The 14,501-nt window shown below is 39.3% G+C and overlaps 1 protein-coding gene across 3 annotated transcripts in view; it reads right to left on the bottom strand.

Annotated features, from left to right (window-relative positions):
• The window catches only part of FBXO11 (F-box protein 11), a 71,799-nt gene that overhangs the window by 25,653 nt on the left and 31,645 nt on the right, over positions 1-14,501 (bottom strand). For 2 of the 3 annotated variants that reach the window (XM_085054600.1, XM_085054601.1), the window contains exons 2-7: positions 10,588-10,715; positions 10,330-10,411; positions 4,544-4,688; positions 3,137-3,266; positions 2,021-2,104; positions 1,799-1,931 (exon numbers count right to left, since the gene is read on the bottom strand). In XM_085054600.1, coding sequence (XP_084910726.1) covers positions 1,799-1,931; positions 2,021-2,104; positions 3,137-3,266; positions 4,544-4,688; positions 10,330-10,411; positions 10,588-10,715 — 702 coding nt within the window. Of the gene's footprint in view, positions 1-1,798; positions 1,932-2,020; positions 2,105-3,136; positions 3,267-4,543; positions 4,689-10,329; positions 10,412-10,587; positions 10,716-14,501 lie in introns of those variants that run through there. The other variant, XM_085054598.1, reaches the window with a different exon arrangement.

Here is a 14,501-nt window from a genome sequence, read left to right as displayed (position 1 = left end):
GGATTCCTCTTGGAGGTTTTGTTCCCCAAGACAGCTATTCTGTTACAAAAATACACAATGAAGATCCCTGGCTTTTAAAAGACTGTACTTAAGATAACTGTTTTTCTGAATAACTTAGGTTAATTCCAGAGGAAGGGAAAGCAGATGGCTTTTCAAAACTTAAAAGGAGACAGAGAACATGCAGAAGTTTACCCAGATATCAAAGATATCATTTCAAGCGTCATGAAGCAATTGAAAAGATTTATATCTTAGGACAGTGCTGCTCCAGTTTCTCTGTATTTTAAACACTTCATGAATATGACTTGGCCTATTTGCACATCATCCTCTCTTTGCAACAGAAACCAGGGGTTATTTGTCTACATGGCCACATCTCCATTAGCAAGCACTGCAGGCTAACACAGGAGTGGTACCACAGAGGGAAACAGTGATGAAGATCAGCACCATCCACACACACTACAGGACAGGGAGGGGACAAGAAACTGACTTTGGACTAGTCCTCGCCAGGTCCCTCTGACTGAACACACACTGGCTACTGAAGGGCAGTAAGAGTATTCCAGGAACGTGTCTCTTAAATTAGTCTCATCCAAAAGGAATCCAGCTTGTGCTCCAAAAGCTCTCCACAACACAGACCAAAGCACTGTAAGTGGGCATGTTCAGAATGTTAGCTCCAGAAATGTAGTCACAAACTGACAAACTCACATACTAACACAGCCACATCTTGCAGATCTGCGGGGACAAGTTTTGAGAGTAACACTGGAACAATCTGACTACATTGCTCAAAACCATTCTCCCTGCCAAGGCTGCAAAACCCCGGCAAGAAGTGCCAGAACAGCCTCACTCAAGAACAAAACAGTTGGTATGGAGAACAGACAAATACCCGAAAAAAAGGATTTTGCACAACAAAGGAAATACGCAGACAAAACACACCCACCAAAGCAAACAAAAAACCCCAAACCCACCACCCTCAATAAAATCCACAACCCAGTAAACCCAACGAACCCGGAGAGATAGCTTCTCAGAAAACACAAACAGCAGGCAGTTCACTTCTGGGTCACCACAGGAGCAAGAGGTCTGAGACCCCTCAACCAAAGTCTCCATCACACAGTAATACAGCCTGAATTCCTACCAGTTCTCATGCTACTGGGAATCAGCATGCTGCCAGTAGTGACACGAAAACCAAACAGCTCCACAAGTACCACGATTTGCAGCCTGGTGTATTATATTAACTTTCTAAACTTTTCCTATTCTCTGAGTCTTATTTCCTTCTCCATAAAGGTTCCCCTTCAGAGGAACAGTAGGCAGAGGAACAGAGAAAGAACCTCCAGTCTCAGAATCTTTCTGCTGGATGCTCTCATTTCCTTCCTCAAGATGGAATTATGATGCTGAAGAAAATGGGACAGATACTAATTTGGGCTTGTTCCCACTGCTGGTTTCTACTCTGGAGATGGGCTTTAGATATAGATAGATAGATATAGAGATATATATATATATATGAAAGTAAAAATTTCAACTGCAGTCCTATAACTGAATAAGCTTTCTGACAAATTCCATTTTTTCCCTCCTAATGAAATAAAAAGATAGATTAACTCATTCTGAGAACTAGCAAGCAGACAACAGTACTTCAGTCTGAAACATCAGCTACTTTTGGGTTAGTGACACTTATACAAAAAACACCTATTTGCTAGGCTGATGAAGAAAGATGGCCATTTATACTGGGTATTGAACACACCAGAGTATCATGGTAATTAAGGTGGTAATTAACACAAGTTTGAGACAATGATGCTGCCAGTTTACATACCTGCACCAATCATGGTGATTGGAGATTCTATATATATCCATTCATCAGTATATATACCAGAGTGAACAAAGATAAGTCCATCAAAATGAGCTTCTTGAACTCCACCAAGAGCATCCTCAATGGTATCATAATACTAGAAGAAAAGGGACAAATTAAGAGCAATGTCCATTTCCATTTATATAGATACATAAATATTTTTAAAGAACTGCTTTAGAAACATACCAACATATTTTCTCTTCCTTTGTATCTTGCAGGATTACTGTAGAAGTGTTCAGCAAAACCTGGCTTTACATGTGCTCCTTTGTACTGAAACAAGGAAAAGAGTTTGTGATAAGCTTGCAGACAGGTGGGCCTGAATGCACTGACAGGAAATCTACTAATTCCCCAGTTAACAAGCCATTTGCTGATACCAGTTTGTCCCAGGAAATAAGGATCACATACTGACCTTCCACTTCAGGCGCACAATTTGAAATGGCAACACCAAAAAACGTCTGAGCCTAAGGGGCTGATCAACTAAGCCAAGAGTCCAAGGACTTACACAGCCAGAAGCCTCAAAACTAACTGAAAAGCTTCATACACCTGAAGCACTCCACAGGAGCTGCCCTTACTTCCATCTCTTGATTTTTCTATTAGCTTGCCATAAAAACTGCATTTATCTGGTGAGGAAAAGGGAATCTCATACCTTCACTTGTGGTTGAATACTAAACAAAGAAGACAAGTCAAGCATTTGGCCTCAATGCACTTCAGAAATTCATTAACCAGCAACACATGGCACTGTGTGAAACACTCACCTTGATGTTTATTTCTCTTACTTATTTCTTCCTAATATCATGCCTGGCCATTCATTCAATACCTTTGACATTTTGGATTAGAGGTGCAAATCACTTTCCTTAAAGAAGACTTATTTACCTCCAGTCAGGCCAGCTGTAAATCACTATTTAGCCCAAGTGATATTATCAATATATGTCTGGTTCACCAGAGAGGAAGATGCACACAAATCTGATAACCAGTACACACACTGGTTTAGCAAGATATGACAACAACATCTTTCAAGTTGTGAGTCTCAGACCGCGAGGATCCCTTACACAAAATTTCAGTGATGCAAAACCCAACACAGAAGAGCTGGATACTCAAGGAGTCCACTTTACCATTTGATGTCTCCCTAAAGTGTGCCTCAAAACAGGAAATAACTTCTGAATTCCCCCTGCTGCATAACATCACAATAATCTTAAAAGTCTAAACCCAAGATAATTACTATTGTCAGCCACATTTCAGAAGTTGGTGTTTTTACTTTTATAAATATCTACAAATTTGAATATAAATGAATAAAACTGTTACCAGCTGCTGGAAGCTTTCTTTCCAGGGATTTGGATGTTCATATTCTTCTGGATTAATCTGATAAAATTTACCAGGTTCAGGATGCATCATTGGACGAGTGTACTCAAATACTTCCATATACAATCTTTTCCTGAGTAGACATGTCAAGCAGAAGAGAAAATGAATGTGTTTCTGATTACTCTCTATTTTAATATAAAACCAAAAGTTAAATCCTGGGTTCTTTTCCAACAGAATTTGCCAGTCAGTGACAGTGAGTATGACCAAGATTAGTACCTACCACTTAAATATTTTTGTGGTACTGACTTCTGTGTTTTTCGGAGAAAAATGTTTATGTGTTTTACAATCCAAGAGAAAAGGTTCTCAACATGCAATTTCCATGGAGAAACTTAAGCAGTTACAGTATTTGTGAATCAGAGTTGGTGTATTAACTACAGCATTGCTTTAACACTTACAAAAGCTAGTAGCAGAAGTATAACAAAATTTAAGACCAAGTGTGCCACCACCTCTTCCTCACCTTGCCAAAAAAGGACTGAAAAATGCATTCACTGAGAACAAGTGATGCACTGTATTCCAAAAAGAGTTCATCAGTGAACAAATTACAGTGGTTTAAAAAGAAGAAAATGGCACACAGCAGTTGGATTCTTTTCATTAGTGCCAGAATGCAAATAATTGCAGTGTCTGAGCCTGCTGATATTAAGCCCAGACTTAGAAGATGCCACTGAATCACAGAAGTTGTAAGTCATCTTACAAGGCATCCCCAAAGCTGTCTTTAGGACAGAAAAAAGGGGTAGTTCTGTGATGTTATTTTATTATTTTTCTTTTAGTCTTAATCTTTATTTTCAAAACAAAGCAGCTTAAGAAATATGTTGTTTCTTTCCCTTATAAAAAATTACAAATTTAGATCCCATTTACTCAAACTCTCAATAACCCAGGAGTAAGTGTAGACTCATATGGGGGGAAAACAGCCCAAGTATCCAACCATTAAACAAAACAAAAAAAGCCCTCAAACCAAACAAAAAAAGCCCATTTAAGTAACACTAGACAAAGCTTGCATCTAACATGAAGAAATGTTTTGTTCCTTCTATGTGAAGTAACACAATCCCCATAGTAGCCCAGAAAACGTTAGAGGGGGAAGAAGTAAAGGCAACTGAAGGAATTTATTTTTTTTTTTAAACAAGCATTGTTTAACTAGTATCTTCACTACTAGAGAATCAAGTTTTGCTGTTTAATACATATAATCAGATATTCATAAGTAACTAAAAATGCTTAACTAAACCAGACATAATAAAATACAATTTGTTTTAATTCAACTAATTGTAACCAACATTTCAGTTTTTCTATTGTACTGGCATCTTGAGCAGCACATCTAGTATTTCTCAAGATAATGAGGAATAGCTTTTCACTTACCACAAAATTGGATCATTAGCCAGCTCACTGAAGCGTTTACACACACAAGCTGCTCTACAGAGATCCTGCTCCAGCAGGTAGGAGAAGATCTTTAGAACCACTTCATCTGGCAACTTCTCCTGAAGATATTGTTCTGCAGGTGCTGCTATTAAACAGTAATCAATAGAAGGTTATTGACATATTTAGTGAGCTGAATTCTGTCTGAAAAAGATTACCAACTTGTCACTTGAAAGATTCCCATTTAAAATGCCAATTATCTCAAGGCAGCCTTTCTTAAACCATGTTTTTTCTAAACCCGAAGGCAAAAAAATCCAATAGAAGTTACAGACTTCAAGTCCTCTTTCCAAACTTCTTAGTTCACCTTTTCTATTGGAGGAATCATTCTGCAAACAAGTGCAGATGTCAAGCGGGCTACTGTGGATGTTCCAGATATGCTGGCTTCTCTCTGCTATTAGCTTCACTGTGGTTCAATTAACCCACATTACCCATACAATAATAGTAATGATGCAGTTCCAAAGCCAAAATCTCTGCAAATGATTTCAAACACAAAAGAATTTAATCAGAAATAGTCGCTGTCTGGAAAAACTAACAGCAAGACTGTTTTTCTCCCCCAATGAACACATCAGGTAAAGGGGACATCTGAGATGCAGGAAACCAATAGACAGCAATAATTCCAAAGTCTCCTCCTTCCACTTACTCCCATTTACTTTCTTCCCTTTAAAAATCAAAAATCTAAACTAGAAAATAGGGCTAGTCTTGCCAGATGTATTTCTCCACAAAGGCTGGAGAAAGTGGTATTCCCAAGTTCTTGTGTGGAGACAGGACTGCACTTTGTTAAAACCCCTGCTCTTGGGCACAGGGACACTGCACATACAACAGCTCCTTTGGGAAAGCCTTGCCTGCAGTTTGTGTTCTCACCAGACCCTCCTGGGGCAGGAATCTTCAAAGCAGGCAAGTTCTGCTTGCAAAGGTCACTTGTTTGGTTAATGCCTTTAGGATCCTTTCCATGATCCACACAGAACAGCTTCCAAAGTTTAGAGGATTTGTATGCAGGGCATTCAAAACTCCTGCCTGCTAAATTCATGGCACAATTACATCCATGTAATGCCCCTCACAGCATTTAGTTTTTCATAGAACACCTGAGCCTAAGGATTGTCACTTTGGCTATTACAAGAAGTGACCTTAAGAAAGATGACCTATTAAATGTGAGGGAACAAGATTCTGAAGAATAGCATCCATGTGAGATCTCACATATAAACAAAACAAACAAACTGCCCCAGGACTCCCCTGGGCAAGGCAGCACAAAGGAATCTGTTATTTCCAGCCGTAAGAGGGAAAAGAGGAACTGCAAGGACTAGACCTGAGGCTTTACAAAGATACTAACGTGGGGTCTGCACACCACATCACCAGAACCTGTGCACTATCACACAAGTAATTAGAGATGTTTTTCCAGGTTGTCATGCCTACGTATCTGATCAGACCAGGCAGTAGAAATTGTGAAATACCACTGAGTGCAGCACCTTTCCCTGAACATGTTCTCCATTGCACCATTGTATGAATGTCCCCAATACCAATTTCCTTTCAGATACCAGAGGGGCATTTATGCAGTTGACAGCTGCTCACAGCAGCATCACAGCTTACAGCCATAAACTACAGGTACATGCCATTCAATCCAACAAAAATCTATGCTGTGCCAAAGTGGTGATATCATCCACATGCCCACAGCTATTTGTTCCCACAGTATCTCATCCTCCTCCAAACTTTTTTTATGATCAGCTCCTTGCTGTAGGTCATTGCAAGCTACAGAAGTGCTAGCATGGGACACAAGGAAAGAGACAGTAATGAATGCCCAGAAGTTGACCAAGACAGTTCTTTTCTGCGGTACCATTATTAATGGCAGATAACAAAATTATTTTTATTCAAGAAAACAAAGCAAAGCCTTATGAGCCAGGCTGAAGCCAGTAAGTTGGTAAAACTTATAAAATGCAAGTAGTCTGGAAAGGCCTTCTGCTCAACTGACACTTGGGGAGCCTGAAGTCTGAAGAGCATAACAGCAGCCTATAAGGGGGACATGGCTGGGCATCACCAAAAATATTACATGCACTATCAATGCTGGTTTTTTAAAAGGTCCTTTTCCACTGGAGATATAAAGGGTCTTCCCTGTGTCACACAGGCAGGAGCAGTTCATTCTATAGTCCTAAGTACTCTTGAAATGCATCACAGGATAACAGGACATTGCTTCTGAATTAATCTTTTTCTGGTAGTTTTCCAATTAGATGTAGTCTTCTACCGTCTCACTGAAATGTTATATGCAAACCAGTAAATCTTCTCAAGTTTTCCATGACCTGTCTTCTCCTTTTACCACACAAACCCCTGAGGCATACGATTTAAGCAGTTACTTCCATAAACAATGTGCAGATTTTTTTCTTCCTTTATCTATGTTAGGACCTTGAATAATTTATTATTGGAGGAAGCTTACTAATGCAGTGCCTTCCCACTGCTCCAAAGTTCATACTCTTGTTTTCCTCCCTAGGCTCTACCTCAAAATGAAAACTGAAATCCAGATGTCTTTCTTTACTGCAGAGGACAAGGACACTTGAAAAAAAAAAAAAAAAATTAAAAGCCTCAATAAACCCCCTTGCCCCTGCAATTTTTCAAGTTGCATTTACTTGGAAACTTAGGCACTACTTTCAAAATGATGATGATGATTTTACAGGTGTTTGCTATCCTCACTCATCCTTATCCAAAATCCTGTGGAACTGAGCAATTTAATTTAAATTGCCCTTCTGCTCAATTAAGCAGGGGTTGATTTAAGATTTCTCCACTCAAATCACTGATACAGTGATTATCAGGTGAAATTCTCCAGTATAATTTGAAAAAGCTACTTCACTTCTTAATGTGAAGACTTTTCTCTGTATCCAAGAGAGACCTACATGCTTTCGTTCTACAAATCCACACTTCACATCTTGGATATCTTTTAGTAATGTGTCAAAGCAAGGATGCAATCAATGTGTTCTTCCTCTCAGTTTACAAAGATGAGCCAAAACCGTTTTAAAGGCTTGTCTGGCCACCAAATCAGAAGCATTTACATGCTCCTACTCCTGACAGTTTCATGCCTATTGATGAAGTGAAGGTAAAATACAAAATTCATACTCATTTGGAAAACGGGTTGGGTTTTTTTAATATAAGTGTCAAAACCAGACAAGAATAAAAATAAAAATGAAGTGCAAGAGGTCCTCACCAATCTTTATCTTTGCCCTAACGTAAGTGGACAGTTGAACTATTTATGATTTAGTAAGCATTAATATACTGCACAAGTGAAAGTTAGAAACACAGCTAGTTATGTCATTCAGTTTCCACAGGATATGCGTGAAGCTAATTCAGTTTCAGTTTTGATCATTTAGCTGATAGGGACTAGCAAACTAATACCAAGACAAAGAGCAGGGAAAGCTGCTTGAAAGTGAATTCCCTTCTTTGTACAAAGACCAAGAATGCCATCCCAAGAATCCAGAATTGTAAATTATGTCTTATATGGTTGCCTTTTTTGTCCATTTTAGTGGACAAGATGGAGACAAATAGCTTTTACTCCATAAGGAAATATTTAGTAAAAATCTTTTCTTGTGTAGGAAACAGAAATATGTCAGAAACATAGCATGTATTGTTCTTGGGAAAGTATCTTAGAAAATCAATAGGAAAATAAAAAAATCAATTTAAAAAGTCAGTAAGTTCTGTAAACTATGAATTAGGCATGTTCCTAATGTACAGAACAAGCAGTGAGTGATCCAGTAACCTTGAGTTTCAGTAGGTACTTCAAATCCATAGTTCAGTGAAAAGAGAAATTTAAAATAGCAACACTCCCAGCAGAACTAACTCTGAAATCTGTATTAAAATACACATTTTCCCACCTCCTGGCTCCACTCCAGTTGGAAACTCTAGTTGACTGGCATTTGTCCTTTCAACTTCACTGAATTTTCCTCAACTCAGGAGTCCACACAACAAGGAACAATTTTCCACCAAGAATTTTCCTGTATTTCTAGTCCTGTGCCTTCATTTCATCTACAGTTCTAAAATACACAGCTATACATCCCAGGTGACCACATACAGTTGCCACTCATGACAATCCACAAAGCCTCATGCTTACAACTCAGTTACAACAGCTATCATTACCTATGCCAACAGAAAACATGAGCTGAAGGAGGTTCCGTCTTAAAATAGATCTCACCACAAGCAGTACTTGTACAAATTTAGAGGAATCTCTCAGAAACTCAACAGGGAAAATAAAAAATATCCATCATCCAAACTGGGAAAGAGGTTAACAGATAATGGCTTGAGGAGGACGCTCCCTTCTTACACTACAACTGGTTTCAACACAATCTTACGAGTTCAATTGTAAAAATCACTGTATAAAATTCCTCTGTTAATTCCATGCTGGAGAAGCCTCCACAACCCCCACACTTCTCCCCACATAAGCTCAAGAATCTAACAAATGGAATGCACAGTGAAAGTGTAGAGAATTCCTCCGGAAATCAGTGTGCTATTCATGTTGTAAACTGTGTCCCAGAATGCAGTAAAGTTACACACTTTCAATAAAGCAAGAAGGACAGTAAAAGCACAATGAAGAGCACAGCAAAGAAGTGAATGACATGGAACAAAAACTAAGAACTGTCAAGAGAAACAGAGTCTGTGACAAGACAACTGCGCAAGGCTTCAGATAGCAAATCACGAAACGAATCAATGCAAAATGACACAGGCTGATGTCCAACTGGTTCTGGCTTTTTCAAGAATATAAACCTGAGGTTAAATGGTTCTTAAACAGCTGCTGAAATTAAGAGTCAAAGATGGGGAGAATAAAACAAAAGGGAAAAAAACAGGGATCTCAATTATGTTATGGGGAAAGTAAGAAGCCAGAAAGAGCAGACCCCAACAGAAGCAATGAAAACAGACCCAAAGCCTCATGCCAGCTGCTCAGTTTTAATTCACAATATTAAAGGAGACATGGACTAAAAAAACTAAAAGCAAGAAAAGCAGCAGAAACCACATCGATGGGAGCTGGCAAGCGTTGGTGTTGATTTTCCAGGCAAAAGTGACAGCAGATCTCCTGGAACTAAAGAGTGTGTCAGGAGACAAAAAAGAACAGAAGCAGAGAGACTGAAAAACTACACAGAAAAGAGAACAAGTAAGGTGTGTGTGCCTGTATGTATCTACAAAGTGTGTGCACACAAATAAAATACACACACAATACAGTTAATATACACATGTACTGGATGTGTGTTTAATACACAACATGAATGTACTGTAGATGTGTGCAAAAACACACATACACTACGTATGCAGGTATAGGTGTATTGTTATTTACAAACACAAAGTCTCTGCCCACAACAAAGTGCTATAATGACATACCCAAACTACCCCTAAACAATGCAATAAACAATGCCATCAATGAGAAAAGGTAAATAAGGCACCACTGCAGCATAACTTCACCTGACAGTAGCTTAGATATAACTACACACCACTATGAGAATACAAAACAACCAAAACATGCCTTCATGCATGAAGAAAGAGCAAAGAATCAGATTCTAAAAAGTCTGATTAAAATCATACTACCAAATTTGAAGTTCAGAACAGCCCTGTAGTTTTGCTGTTTGTTTTTTTCCCCCCACTACTGTTTCTCAGACAGAGAACACACAGGAAAAATAGTTTGGGGACAATGTATTGGGGAGAATGTGTCAAGTTAAAATGTCTCTACTCCTTCTCCCTCACCCTGCTTTTTGTATGAAAGTTATTACCTGATAAATCCTGGGATTTCCCAGATACTCTAGCACGTTTTGCTCGGTGACCGAAGTTTTCAGTAGTTGAAGTAGAGGCACCCTGTAATGAAATAAATAAGAATTAGTTCAGTCATTAGATAACTTAAGAAAAATGCTATATTTATATATATAATTATATATATATATTTATATATATATATAATTTATATATATATATATATATATATTTTCTTGAAACAGTAAAATTTCTTTTACAATTAAAAGCAAAGAAGCTACCTCCATACTGCTCTTTGTAGGGCAAGCTGTTCTTTTAGGTAGAAGAGTTTTTCTGCGAAGTTGGTATGGACTATTTTGTGCACCAGGACCAGATTCTTCTGCAACCATATCTGCAGGTACATCATCATCTGCAAACAAAAAGGAATTTGATAATTGAAATTGTAGTATTGCTTTATACCAGGAAAATGCTAAGAAATTTTCAGGTAAGTACATAGTCAGAAGGGTGGGGAGGAAGTGCCAGGGAACAGAGAACTTCTACTAAAAAAAAAAGTCAGAATATACACAGCATACAAAAACATTCATGAGAATCTAAGTTCCTTCATGTGTACTTCCTCTGTACATACACAGCAGCTACACCAAAAGCTGCTTAAGAAAAACCAAACAAGCAAAAGCCTAGGCTTTTGGTTTCTCTGCAAGCATTTAATTCACTATGCTAATTCAATCACCTCATTACTTCAAATTTTTCACCCAACACTATCAGCAGAATGAGGAACACTGAAGTGTCAATCATTAACTAGATGTTATCCAGACATCCTTTAGTAGACATCACACTTAGTACAAAACTCAAGGCAGAGTTTTCCTCAAAGATTTTGGGAATAGCTCAGGCCAGCACACAAAACCTTCTGTAAAATGGAGGTAGCTTTAAATACATACATTCTCTTCACCTAAATTATACTTGAAAAACTAAGAGCATATTTTCTCCCTGCCCTTTAAAAAAGAAGTGCAGAAAGTGTCATGAGCATAATTTTAAAGGTTTTGATTCATTAGTTTCAATTTTCCCTGTTCATATATTTATGGAACATACTTGAAACAAGCAAGAAATAATTACTCATTGCTGCATGCCCTATAACTAACATTACATTATAAAGTTTCAAGAATTTTAAAAAGGCCAGAACAAAAAGCATCTAGAAAATAAAGCCAACTCCACTTAAGTAAAATGTATACTTTCTGCAGATGCTTAACTGTGAGAAAAGAATTTTGAATTTCCTTTTTATTTTAATTGCTTTTTTGTTCTTAAATTGGGAAAGCGTTATGTGAACATAACAGCCATAAAAGCAATGCCATAGAGCCAGTAGTCTTCCTGAATATATTAGGTTATAGAGACTAATGTAAAAAAAATCCACAACAAAGAACCCAACATCCTACCATAAAACTTCCCTACTCTTCCAATACTACAGTAGTCTGTTTAAAACACACAGCAACGCAATTCTGAAGTGACTCATTCACATTTCAAAATCTTAATCTCATGATTTTCCTAGGGGTTTCTGGTTTTGGGTTTTTTGCCATAAATTACAAAACATTGTGCTTACTTTGGATTACACATACCATGCAGCTTGAGCTGCTACATCAGTGACAGCTAAGCAATGAAATTTTGACCAGAAAAAAACCAAGCAGCAGTGACTTCCTGCTCTCTTCTCATCCCAGTCTTTTGCCTTCCTTAGCACATATTTTTAAATTGCAACCTTGCCATGTAATATTAGAGATCACAACACTGCCACAGCATCCGAACAAAGGACACAAGCTGGTGCAAAGATGAAGTTCATTGGTGATGTGCACAACTCTACACAGGCACCTCACAGCAACAGAGGAGAGCTTCATCAGCTCATTAATCCACCTGAAAGGTCACCTACAAGTACCTCCATGATCAGCCTTCAGCCAGCCCAGCACAGCCACAAACAGAGGGATAAGACCAAAGGAGCTGGAAGAACCACCAGCCCTTTTGCAGCAGCAGCACAGGTTTTCAAGGACAGAATTGAACTGTGAAACCTATCAAGAGGCACAGCTTTTTACAAGAGACACCTCTAAAACTGCAGCTAGAAGCTGGCTCACACTCCCTTGCCTGCTGCTTACCAGGCACACCTCACAGGCATCTGACCACTTCACTACCTAGGAAGGGTAAGTATTTATGAATTATGCAAGAAGCCTAAAGGACACTGATAGACGAACTGTAGTGAATTTTCCTGTGAAGGAGTGTCTGTCCCAGCATGGGCATCACTGCCTGTGGGAAGTCGGTGACCTCAGAGCAGACTCACTGCATACTCATGATTCAGTCACTTGGTTTTACCTGTTTCTTTGCTTCTCTGATCAAAAACACCCCATCAATTTAACAAGGCATCAGTAGGCAGAAGACAGAAGCTGCTACAGGAGAGCTCCCAGCCTTCCCTGGCACACCAGAGCAGAAAAGGAGCTGTGGGTGTGAAGCAGGCCCTGCCAGGAAGAATTCAGGCTCCACCATCAGCCCCAAGGCTCCCCACAGCAAAACACCCAAATGTACTCAGACACTGCAGCACGGATCTATTTTGCAGTCCTTGTTGCTATTTCAGATTTGATACAGTAACTATGATTACTGTTGCTAATATCCCCCAGAAGCTACCTGGGGACTTTGAGCATGGTGTCTCAAGCCCCCACTGCTCCCCTATTTTGCATTGAAGACACAAGATGACTGTCAGAGCAGCTGGGTTTTTCCCCCTGTTGTGGATGGTCAGTACAACAGTTCAAAATTACCACATGAAACAAAGCAAAAGCATAATAAGCAAAGACAAGAGAAAGAAAAAAACAAAAAATAAAAAGCAAAGTGGAGAATTTTCATCTCTCAGTAGGCGATGAAAAGGGCACGGATAATTCCCAAACAGGTCTTCAGAAGAACACCCATGGAGGCCACAAAGGACAAAACGTATTACTGCTGGAAAGAGAAGGCAGAAGCCTGTGGGGTAAAACTGAAGTAAAGGTCAGTTTGGCTGAAACGCTGAAGGACTGGCTTAGCAGAAGAGAAATACATTCATTTTCTTGCAGTGCGTTTAGGAAAATGGCAGGAGTCCCACTCCAAGATCACTTTTCTAGCACAGATGACATGAAGGGATATGCACACATTCACAGCAGGTATCAGAAGAATTAAAATCTTCCTTTCTCTATCTGAACAGCAAGGAAGATGACGGAAGGGTAGCAGGGGAAAGCAAGAACTGCCCCGATGGTGCCCAGTGCACACGTGTGCCAAGGTGCCCTGCACTGGCGAGCAATGCCAGCCTGCAGCAGCAGTCCCTGGGCACTGCACATGGCACACACCTGGCACAGGCTCAGGGGCTCGGGGGTACAGTGTCTCGGGAACCAGGATCCTCCAGCGTGGCCCTGCTGCCAACACACAGCTGCTGTGGGGCTAGGGAGGAACAACCACGGCGAGGAGAGTTGGATGATGTCTCTTGCCAGCAGTTTTTGCCACATTTCTGAGGGGCTTCTGCACAGATTTCTGACACTTCAGGAACAACAAGCGATCTTGTTTTTCCAGATGCAGCCTGTGTAGTTACTGCCAAGTGAAACGCTACCAGGAAACCTGAAGGTCTTGAGTGATCTCTTACAGCAGTAACCTTGGTGCTTGGTTTTAATCCTTCCAGATGCTCCCTATAAGCCCTGAACAGACTAAAACAGCTACACTGGGAGCCTGCAGAGAGATGCTGCTCACAAAGTAATACTTCCTCAACACTGCCCATTGCCCTTCCCTGGGCAAGAAAACTCTTAAAACAGACTCCAAGAGCGCTATTTTGAAAACCCTTCCCTAAAAAACACTTAAATATACATCTGCTTTACAGCAGAAATACCTACTTTAAAATACAGAAGCTCAGTGCCTCCAAAGTATTTTGAAAAACCTTATTTTAAAGTGTAACAGTATCAGGCAATAACATACATAAAAAGCATTATAATCATATTTGTTGATGATAGAAGCATAAAAGTCAATAAACAAATTTGGATGAGTGTGTGTGTAATATTAATATCATCATACAAACACCTGCTGAAATGACTGCCAGATGCTGTCACAGTTTTAACCAAGTCAATATGTTTGCAGTTTTTAAGAGATTAAATTAAGCTGAGTCTGCTCTCAAATAAAAATATTTACCCGAATATTTTACACCACTTATATT

Source organism: Lichenostomus cassidix, chromosome 3, assembly GCF_008360975.1.
Source record: "Lichenostomus cassidix isolate B80296 chromosome 3, HeHo_3.0, whole genome shotgun sequence".
NCBI lineage: Eukaryota > Metazoa > Chordata > Aves > Passeriformes > Meliphagidae > Lichenostomus > Lichenostomus cassidix.
The sequence above is the reverse complement of the archived record's forward strand: the minus strand, read 5'-3'. Positions and strand labels throughout refer to the sequence as shown.